Source organism: Accipiter gentilis, chromosome Z (assembly GCF_929443795.1).
Source record: "Accipiter gentilis chromosome Z, bAccGen1.1, whole genome shotgun sequence".
Lineage (NCBI taxonomy): Eukaryota > Metazoa > Chordata > Aves > Accipitriformes > Accipitridae > Astur > Astur gentilis.
Window position 1 is genome coordinate 52,248,309 of NC_064919.1, and position 11,367 is coordinate 52,259,675.

General features: G+C 42.7%; 1 protein-coding gene across 1 annotated transcript in view; it reads right to left on the reverse strand.

The window, feature by feature from the left end:
* The window catches only part of CNTLN (centlein), a 198,432-nt gene extending 189,225 nt beyond the window's left edge, over positions 1 to 9,207 (reverse strand). Inside the window, exon 1 of the mRNA XM_049794315.1 lies at positions 8,915 to 9,207. Coding sequence (XP_049650272.1) covers positions 8,915 to 9,013 — 99 coding nt within the window. The 5' untranslated portion in view covers positions 9,014 to 9,207. The remainder of the gene's footprint in view (positions 1 to 8,914) is intronic.
* Between the last annotated feature and the right edge of the window lie 2,160 nt (positions 9,208 to 11,367).

The following is an 11,367-nucleotide window of genomic DNA, read 5'->3' on the forward strand; positions in this document are numbered from 1 at the left end:
CGAGGTCAGTGCGGAAGGAGGGGAGGAGGAGCGGGGGAGGAGGGGATGCCCCTGCAGCCCCTGGTGAGACGGCAGGCTGTGTCCCCCCAGCCCACGGAGGGGAGCAGGGGAGCAGAGGCCCCCAAAGACGGCTGTGTCTCCATGGGAAAGCCCATGCTGGAGCGGTGCGAGGCTGAAGATCAGCCTACTGAAAGGACCCATGCCAGGGAAGCTTGTGGAGGAACTGCAGCCCATGTTGGAGAAGTCTGTGGAGAACTGTCTCCCGTGGGAGGGACCCCACGCTGGAGCAGGGGACAAGTGATGAGTCCTGCCCCTGAGGAGAAAGGAGCGGCAGAGACGAGGTGTGATGAACTGACCCCAACCCCCATTCCCCGTCCCCCTGCGCTGCTGGGGGGAAGAGGGAGAGAGACCTGGGAGTGGAGCTGAGCCGGGAAGGAGGGAGGGGTGAGGGGAAGATGTTTCAAGTTTGGATTTACTTCTCGTTATCCTTGTTTCGACTTATTTGTAGTAAATTAAATTGATTTTGTTTCTTCCCCACGTTGAGCCTGTCTTTTGCCCATGACTGTGAAAGGGGAGCGATCCCTCGCAGTCCTTATCTCGATCCACAAGCCTGCCTTTATAATTTTCTTCTCATCCCACCATGGCTGGAGATGGAGAGTGAACAAGCAGCTGGTGGTGCTTTGTTACCAGCTGGGCTGAAACCACAACACTAATCAAGTGGAATTTGGGTCCATCAGGTCAACTCTGCCTGAAATGACTTTGTAGTACTTTCCAAATCCTGTTAGATTGTGGACAAATAGGAGAATATTTGCATACCTTCTAAGTCATGAGCTAAACAGTACCTGAAATAGTTGAAACTGTGCATGCGTAATAACAAGTACAAGATTATCTTAAGTCATTCTCTAAGAACAGCATACCTCCTCCTGAACCAAAATACAGTTTGATGGGAAAACCAGGCCTGCTACAGCTTCTCCAGGCTGAATCTGTAACTACATGGTAAACAGACATCTCAGTGTGTTCTAGAGGCGTCCTCAGTGCAGTTGGAAATATTACAAGAGCCTACTTCTCTGCATGTAAAACTCAAATCCCTTTCTTGAGAAACAGCAATATTTTGTTGTTCCCATAAAAGATACCTTTCCACTCATGCCTGTCTCATGGCAGTCAAAGTTGCCCGTGACTGGAAGAAAGGGAATATTGCATCCTTTTTAAAAAAGAGGAGGACCCTGAGGACTACTGACCAGTCAGTATCACTGCAGTGCCCAGTAAAATCATGCAACAGATCCTCTCGGAAGCTGTATCAAGGCGTAAGGATGACAAGGAGGTGATCAGAGAAAGACAACATGGCTTCACCAAGGGCAAATTGTGCCTGACTAATCCAATGGCCTTACACAATGGAGTGATTGCATCAGTGGGCAAGTGAAGAGCTACGGGCGCCATCTACTTAGATTATGTAAAGACTTTGATACAGTCCCCCACAACATTCTTGCTACTTCATTGGAGAGATACGGGTTTGATGTATGGACTGTTAGATGGATAAGTAATTGGGCGGATGGCCCCATCCAGAGAGTTACAGTTAATGGCTCAATGTCCAAATCCAGTAACGAGTGACATCCCTCCAGGGTCCAGGTTGGGACCTGATCCACTGAAAGACATCCCTGTGCACAGAAAGGGGGTTGGACTAGATGATCTTTGAAGGTCCCTTACAACCCAAATTGTTCTATGACTATGATCTCTATACCAAATTTCAGATTCCCACTCACATACTAGGGGCAATTTGAAATATTTCCACACAGACGTACTGTGAAAAGGTAACTACTTTATTAATAGCAAAAATACCTTTTTTTTTTTTTTTAACTCTCACTCTCAGTTCATCTTCAGTTTTACTCCAATATTCCAAACAAGTGTTTTTTTCAGAAGGAAAGACCAGATATGCAAAAATTCACTCTGGTTAGCTAAAATTTGTCAAAAGTAAAACAAACAAAAGAAAACAAAGAACCTTAACTACTTAAGAACACTACTTCTGTCTATAATACATAAAGACTAAGGCCTTTATTAACAACACCTGTTACTAACCAGACTCATGTGATTTAGGCTCCTTACAGCAAAATATAGAAGTATAAAATAACAAGAAAAGCACCCAAAGCACTAAACAGCTGGCATCCCTTGGCACGAATAAATATGTGGTCTTGGCTTAATCACTAATAAAAGAAATTAGTATTAAACGAATGGGAGCATTAAACACTTTGCCCCATTTTGAAAGAACAGTATGGATATCAACAATTGATCCAAAAGAAATAATAATACAGTCAAATTCTCATACTGGTCGTTCACAAACATGTAAATTTTGGCCACAAAGTCAGAAGACTAAGAACGAAGTCAACATAAAAACACATTGCTAAGGAAGAACCATGGCTTTTTAAATTTAATATTAGTTTCATTTCTCAGCTATTGATTTAAAAACTTTTATAATAAATACAATCAACATGCATCTCATTTATTTATGTATCATGAAACAATGCAATGTTTTGTTATTTAATATCTTTTCATATTTACTTGAAAATAAGGGGGGTGGGGGGGATAAAACTACTTATAAATCAATGTTATAATGGCTACATTAGATTTTTCAATGGGTGAATGGGTGTCCTGGATATTAAATTGGTTCAGAATGAAAGAATGCATCTGTTTTTCCAGCTAACGAAGTATTTTTCATAATAAGAGTTTGTTATAGCAGTCCCATCTGTTATCAGTGCTAGTGATACCAAATAAAATATTTTACATCCCTCCATGGCCCATGAAGTGATCAAAACAATACAATTCAGCTGCCCACAAAGTACTGCTCTTTTTCTGCAAACACAGTATAAAATAAGACATGGAGACCAGAACAGGTAGGTCTATACACAGCTTTCACAATAAGCAGGAAACATAAAACATGAAACAAAGGCAGCAGCAGCCGAAGCCCTTGCCATTCCACTTTCCAGAAAATAACAGCCTACCTTCCTTGTTCCTCTTCTACTCAAAAACACTTACAGATACACACAGTCCATTCTTACAGACTTCTCTCCAATCCCTGACAATGAAGAAAAGCAACAGTAACAGCAGCTCCAGAAGATCTCTTTTGACAGAAACTGTCAAATTCTACCAGAAAACGTGCTGCAGCAGAACACTTACAGACAGATTACTGATCAGTTCCTAACTTTTTGAATAATGGAGAATTTTCTATTTTTTTTATCTATAACCTGCATTTGTAAATTGAAAACCACAAAAGTAGCAGTATGGTTTGTCTGACTAAACATTATGGTCTGCAGATCACTGGTAGCTGACAGACTGTACCTTCTGAGTCAGGGGCATAAACTGTGCAGATAAACTGTACCATGCAATGGTGTACTCTTGAGAGACCTGTTACTTAGTCACAGCTATATACACCTATAAATTCCTAACATAGCAAAGGAGTAGGCATTATAACCATCATTGACAGGAAAAGCACATAAGATAATGCTAAGAAGAGCTCCCTAAAAACCAGTATATATAATTGCAGGGAAAAAAGGACAGAGTACTCTTAGTTTTTGCAGAACCACAAAGTTAGAAAGGAAGTCCTCAATTAGGACTTTCCTCAATTAGGAAAATAGCACCTTATTTTAGCAGCAAGAGATGCCATGTTACCTTTGAAATCAAAGCTGCAATGAATAAAATGAAGACTGCTATGTTTTTTTAAACTAACAATGGGTAAATTGTTAAGACACTTGTTTGAACCCAAAACAGCACTTTCAGCAAATAAAGGAAGACATCATAGGCTGGAAAACATGAAATGAAACTAATCAAACCAAAGTCCTTTTGTGAATATCACCAATAGCATGCGCAAAAACAGAGGACATGCTTGCTTCTTCTAACCCTCTGTATTTCCAGCAATATAACATGCTTAACTGGATGTGGAAAACCCAGTCTCAAATCACACTGTCTTGTTCGAAGTCAGGATTTGATGAAGTTTCCCACCACAGGATATTTTAAAGAACCTTTCCTATCTTTGTAGTTACAGAAGAGGGGGCATGAAAGCACCTGTAGTTCAGCAGTTAAGAGACTGAGAGCTAGGACACCAAATAAGTATGTTCTCCTTTAGGAATGCATATTATTTTGCATCAAATGAAGTATCTTCCACAAAAAAAGGACTGCAAGAAACCAACCATAGAATATGCTATAAATCAATTCTTAAAATACAGAGTCGCCACGTGATTTAAAGAAATGCACAAGATTTAAGAGAAAACATATGAAAGCTAAACACTCTTAGCCCAGAAACTCCACTCAATGAGCTTCCAGAGATACAGCAAATCATTCCCCTTACAAAAAAGAAAAAAAAAGAAACAAGCAAGCAAACCACTCTGATTTCTTTTAGCAGAGCAACTGCTTGCAAGAACAGCACCTCCGTCTGCCCTCCAAAAAACACAGAATCACAGGAGAAAACAAGATGGGGGTGAAACACATGCCAGATCTTTTGAACGCTCTGCGCAGCCAAAAACTCTAGGGATTAGTGAGAACATAGGTGTTGAAGAATTTCCATGGAAGGGTCTTGAGATATTAAGGTGGTAGTCTGTAGTATAAAACCTTAAAATATGCAGCAGTGAAAGCAAGTAACAGAGACCAGATATGTCCAGTGTCATAACTGGTCCATATATGACCAGTGTCATAACTTACTGTTTCCTTTGCCTTTCCACTGCCCCCCAACAACGTCAAGCCAGTCACAAAAATGGAACAAGGTCCCAAAAGAAACAAAAAATTAGAAGAAAAAAAAAAAGGAAACACGTTTCCTTCGCAGTTTTTTTCAGGAAAATTACTCAAGTAATTCTCAAGTAAAATTAGGAGAAGAGGAACACTGAAATCAGAAGTCACTTATTAAATGATTATCAACATAATTCTACAATTCTCTACTGCAGACACAATAATTTCACCAAAACAGCACAATACAGAGGCAAACGTGCTTCAGATTTATTTTTTACTTTCTCAGCTTTATACAAGTCTCCTTAGTAGAAAATTTGGGAGATTTGGACTATTTTCATGATTTGGCTTTCTCATTTTTGCAAATTTCATCACAGAATTATAAGACAACATCAGTTTTCGCAGAGTGACTGCAACAAAATTGTTGTGCTTTTAACAGGCCCTCTAAGATCTCCCTTATCATGACTGAAGCTCCCTCAATGTTTTTAGGAATATTAAAGAAAATATCAAATACTGCAAACCTAAGCTGCCATGGTCAAGATTTACCAACAGAATCCTAGCTTCAGAAAAGAAGAGAGGGGAAAAAAAAGGGAATCTTAAAAATATCATATTTGGCTCTATAGGCACTCTTACTTGGTGGGAAATGTTACCTTAAAAGACAAAATAAACATGAAGAAGAAAAAGAACCTCTGTTTGAACACAAAGGCCACCATCCCAGATAGAAAAAGAGTCAGCTACTCCAAGATCCTGTTGCAGAAAAAAGACAAAAACCAAAAGCAGATGGCTGGAATACCTGTGGTTAGAGCAAAGCTAGCATGCACAATAGTTCCACTAAGACTCAGGAGCTTCATTAGCCAGAGAAGGCTTCTGTATATTTAGCCAATGGACTCCATACCACCAATGGATTCCAATTCCCAGTGGAGAGACTTTGTTTTGGAAGTGCAGTTTAGATGACAGCGAATGTAATAGTCCCAAGGAGGTGTGGAGAAGTAGGAAAAAGACATGCATATTTTATTCTGGTGATAAGTAACTGTTGGATAGATATATCCCTGTTTCTATAACCTTGTTTAGTGCTCCCTAGAACCAATTAAAACTTTCAGCCTCAATCATTTGATAAATGGGATTTTTTTTCCCTAATACCTAAACAAATACTTCAGGCTAGTCCTTTAGTTTGGGTACACTGTTAGCTGGGAAGTCTGTTTTGGAAGTGCAGTTTATGTCACTGATTGCAATACACAGAAGAAAAAAAAAAAAAAAGAAAAAAAAACTTAGGCAATTTTATCTAGTTGCTGCATTAAAAGCTAACACCCTCTCACTGATGTCTTTCTTAAAGACATTTACATAACATTTCTATCCAAAATGCCTGCTAAGGTAGTCTCCAAAAGAGATAACCCTACTCAACAGAATAGAACAGAAGACAAGGAAAATCTTAATAGAAGCTGAAACACTTTTACTGTGAGGGTCTTCACACACTGGCATAGGTTGCCTTGAGGGGTTGCCATCTTCAGCTGTGGAAATACTCAAAACCTGACTGGACCCCGTCCTGGGCAATCTGCTCTAGGGTGGGGTGGAACAGACGCTCTCAAGAGGTCCCTTCCAACTTAAAAGTTTCACGATTCTGATTAACAAGAACAACAAATGTTAGGTGACAACTTAAGACAAGAACCAAAGATCTTGCATCCAAATGAAACTCAGGAAATCGCAGAAGATGAAATATAATTCCACTAAAATAATTAGTTGGTCAGTAAAAACTTTGTATTTCAACCATGAAGAAATTAGAAAAGCACAGCATTAAAATTGCCCATATATACTTATTGTTTCAAATGGCTTGTCTTTGCACAAAGTTTTCCTATCAAATATGAACTTAAAATGGATTAGCCATCCCTGAATAATCTTATCAGTTGACTTTTAAATGAGCTGAAGAATCTTAGCGACACCTATTTTAGTTCCCATCCACATTCAATGTACCTTCACAAAACTTAAAAGAAGGTTAATTATTTTACCTAAATCCTATTTTGGAAAAGCTGCATAATTGACTAGGTTATCACCTCTTTTACTCATTAAAATCTGGTTTCCCCCTTCTTTACATAACATACACATGCTTCAACATGTCTGTCTACATTTATTGATGGATTATTAAAATGGTAAAGCTTGCAGATGTCTGCACTGCAGTGCTTTCAGAGAAGAACCTCTGCTTACAGATTACTGCTTCACTTTCCTTTTTATTTTAATAACCTGAAATAAATCCTGAAGACATGCATCCCCTGTTGTAGGAAGGACATACGTATTGGATTCTACCTAGAGCTGGAGAGATTACTGCAGAACATTGACTGAGTTCTGTTTTCAAATACAGGAACTACTTTCATGTTCTTTTTCACTTGCTTACCTCCCAGAAAACTATCTGATCTGATACAAGACAAAGATACCAGAATGGCAAGATAATATGCATAAGACTTATAGAAATATATTTTAAAATATTTTTCGTTGCTGACTTCAAAATGATTGGAATGGGCTCATCACAGAGCAAGCAGAAATGCATATGTAATTGAATGAATCTAAAGGGAAAATCAGATACTTGACTACAATTTGTGTACATCAAGTTACATTATCAAAGTGATTAGAAATTCAGATTTGTACTGTTTACTTCAAAGTTTCTTTTGTTTATAATGCTCTTCAAAAATATTTTACGCTACTAGGTTTAGTAATATATAATTTATGTTCAACTAGCAAATGAGTAGGGCACAGGGCCTTCCTTCTGCCTCCACCAAATTTTGTCTAATACTGCACATCTGCACACCAAGAAGGAGGAAACTAAATTATCATTATAAACAGTTTTCTAAACTTCTCCCACAAGACATTTAAGTTATGCCCAAGCCATTCACTGTTCAGTATTTCTAAACAGGATTTTTATTGACAGCTCCCTCTCCCCATACTTCTCTTAGGTAGAAGAAGCAAGAAGTGCAAGAAGTCTGGATTCTACCCACAGCCAAAATCCAGTACCAGCTGCCAGGTATACCAATGCTGCTGGAAGCAACAAACCACTACTAACACACACGAAAGCTATTTGCTCTTCACAGACACAACTACATCAGCCCAGGCCTTCATGGATTTAACCACACCATGTCCCACAAGCAAATACTGTTTTGGCTACCAGGAAGCAAGTGAGCAAGCAACCACAGCATTAGATGTCACCTTCCTCTCTGCTGTATCCTTTAGGTGCAATACACTTGTTTGGCAGAGAACTAGCGTAGATTTCTACGACAAGACCTCGTATCACCAACATTTTGTTATTTTCATGAAGTGTACCTTCACTCATATGTTTATGTACCAAACATAAGCGATGAACAACCAATTGGAAAAATGAGGGAAGTGTCCCTGTGAAGGGAGGTCACAGGGAGATAGTCTGGGGCAACTTACGTAAGTACAACCTTAATAACGTCCTCCTTCCCAGGAACAGCTTGGGTATACTTAATCCTGTTGCAAGGTAAGGGGAGAGATCGAATGACTTCTAAAGGTTCCTCAAGAGCTACATGTCTATAAAATCCCTCCATTTGTTCATTTTTCCGGGAGTTGCACAAGGCAGCACCTCGATACTCTTCACATTACACATCAAGCAAATAAACGGTGGCTTGGGGCGGCAGGGGCCGGGGAGGGGAGGGAGAAAGAAGATTCTTTTTTTAGGCCAAGTGCTTGCTTTTAAGCCACAGTACGAGCCCGGGGCCGGTTTGACTCACCTCGCGGCGCTGAACGCCGGCCCGCACGGGGCTCCCGCTTCCACAGCGGCTGCGGGGCCGCCATGCCGGGCTCGGGGACCGCCGCCGTCCCCGCCGCCGCCGCCGCCGCCGCCCAACAGGTGGGCGCCGCACACACACCCCCCACCCCCCTCCGGCGCCATGGGACGCCCGCCAAAGGCGCGGTGGACGCTGCGGCCAATTCCCCCCCGCGCCCGCCCGGGGACCGCCGCGGTGGCCACCCGGCCCTTCTGCTCCACACGGGCCGGGCGCCCGGGGCCCTGCCGCCCACCTGGCCCTCCGCGTCCGTCGGAAGCGGGACGCGAACCCGTGGGCCCACGCGGGACGCGGAGCTTCCGACCTGTGGGGAGAAGAGGCCTACCGGAGAGCGGGACGTGCCCGCCCGACCCCAGCCGCGCCGCTCCCGGCGGACCCTCACTGCCGCGCCCGGAGGGGACGGCCCCGCTCTCAGGTACCTGGCAGCGGCTCAGCTGCTCCGCCAGGCTCCGCAGCTCTTCCTCCAGCTCTGCCACCCGCGGTGCCGCCGCCGCCGCCTCCGCTCGCCCCGAAGCCATCGCCGGCGCGGTGGTAGTGAGAGCCTCTCGCCCCCTCTGCGGGGTGGGGGGGGGGGGGTTGGGGGGGGAAGAGAAGAAGGTCAGCGCCTGGCGGAGAGGGTGCGGAAAGGGCCTGCCCGCCCGCTCCTGAGGGAAAGGGGAGAGAAACAGTGCCGTGAACCACACAAACGAAAACTTTCCCCCTCTCAGCTGCACTTACCGCACGGGCGAGCGCCGGAAACCGCAGAGAAGAAGGACGCGGTGCAATGACGTCAGCGCAACTGCTGCCCCGACAAAGAGAAGGGGCGAGAGGCAGGTTTGAATTTGCCCGCCCGGGCGGCAGGGCCGCGCATGCGCGCTGCCTGAGGCGGCGGCCGGTTCCCGCGCGAGGCGCCGTCGGTGAGGAGAGCTGTTAAGGGCCCGTCCCTGTGGCGCGGGCAGGGCCGGCCGCTCGGCCGGGGTGTAGGCGATGTAAAAGCAGCGCATTCTTCGCCGGTGGGGACTGGCGCTGTGGGAGGGTAGGCTGTATGAGCTCCTGCCAAGCCAAGGGTGGGGGTTGAGCCTTGTTTTACCCTCACGATACAGGAACAGCTGCTGCCTAGTCAAGGTGCCGACCGCAGGGCTCTGCAAATGCCTGGGAATCCAGCAGATTTCTGCCCTTCCTGAGCCGTCGGAACACCTAGAGTCGTCTCAAGTCTCTGTTGTGATACAAGGGATCCGCATGTGAATGGTGTTTCTGGGTGTTCTGCTGCCGGGTGCTGAGGCTCCAGCATATTTTAGTTTAGCAAGATAAAGCATGCCTTTTCGGATTTTTTTTATTTTTATTTTCTCCGAATTAGGTAGTGACATTTGCGGGTTGAGAGAAGCCTGGTTCTAGAGTACTTCTTGATAGCGCTTTTGGATGCACAAGCTCCCAGACTCTCTCTTGCGCAGGAAGATTACTCAGATTTATTATTTCCAGAGCTGGATTTGAGAACCTACGACTGAAAGCTACGAAAGGTGTGGAAGATCTAACTGTTACAGTACATGAAATATTTGGGCTGGTGCTGCAACGTAAATATACTGGATCTAAGGTCAGGGCATGCGGAGTACTTGGTTTTGAAATAAAGGGTTAAACAGTGTTGCCAAAGCAAATCTTTGCATGTTTCCTGGACCCTACATGGGAAGCAAAATGCTCATAAAAATACTAGAATTTTTCCCAAACAAATGAAGAAAAAAGTTGAAACATGAGGTCAGGGTATTTTTTTAGCCTGGAAATAAGCACCAGTTGAATTGCATTTCACCAGTGTCAGCATCCTGCTGTGGGAGTAGCATATATGTTTTTGCACAGAAGTTATGTTTTCTTTTCCCCTCTGTTGTAAATTTTGCACAGATTTTGGAAAAGTTGCCATGAATGTACCACTGACAGGAAATAAAGTTCTTACTGTGTGTGCATGCAGAAAAGCAAAGATAGGTTTACATATCTTGTGAATTATACATTAAAATGTCCAATCCTTCCATCTGTGGCCCTGGCAGAAAGAATCTAGCACCCTTGGTGATGGCTTTGCCTGTGAAAATTGGGGTTTGCAGCACATTGAGCTCTAGAGTCCCTTCTCAGAAGAAGAAAGTGACTACACTACTCAAGGCCAAAGTATCAATTTTTATATAACTTTATATAAAAATATTTTTATTATGACTGCAATTATTATCTGCACAATTACAAATGTAAATTTGGAGGTGAGGGACCGCATTTGACTATTCTCTGTCCAGTTACCTGGAAATGTAAGGAGATTCAACAGTTACCTGATCAATACCATGTCTCTCCTTAGAATATCCTCTATAATTTTGGTTGTTGTTCATCACTCCTTGTATATTGTATCATCTCATATTTGTGATCTTACACTTTCAATTATTTATCTTTGTGTGTTGCTCATTTAATCATAATGACCATCCTGTCATAATTTTAACATTACATTTTTACCTTTTTCTTTGCTTTGAGGCGTTTCTAATTCTTTTTTCCCTTAAATTATCCAGTCAGTATGTAATCTGTAGCCTTCACTTTTTCCACATCCCCACTTTTTAATAACTGTCTTTTTTTACTTTTTAACTGTTTCCTAATATTTTCATCATTGTCCCCTTGACCGTTTGTTCCCTATTACACATGGGCACCAGGAAGCTAACCTTACTTAAAAAACAATATACTTGGATTAACTGCTAAACAACTATAATGACTAAACGGGATTTTCCAAGTACAAGGTCATTCAAAGTTTAGCTGAAAAGATTCAGTTATTAGAGGGACCAGGTTCATAGCTTGACACAACAGAAAAGGCCACAATCCCTATAACTTTGAACTTAAAAATTTGTGCATTTGTTGTTACTGTAGACACACCACGTTA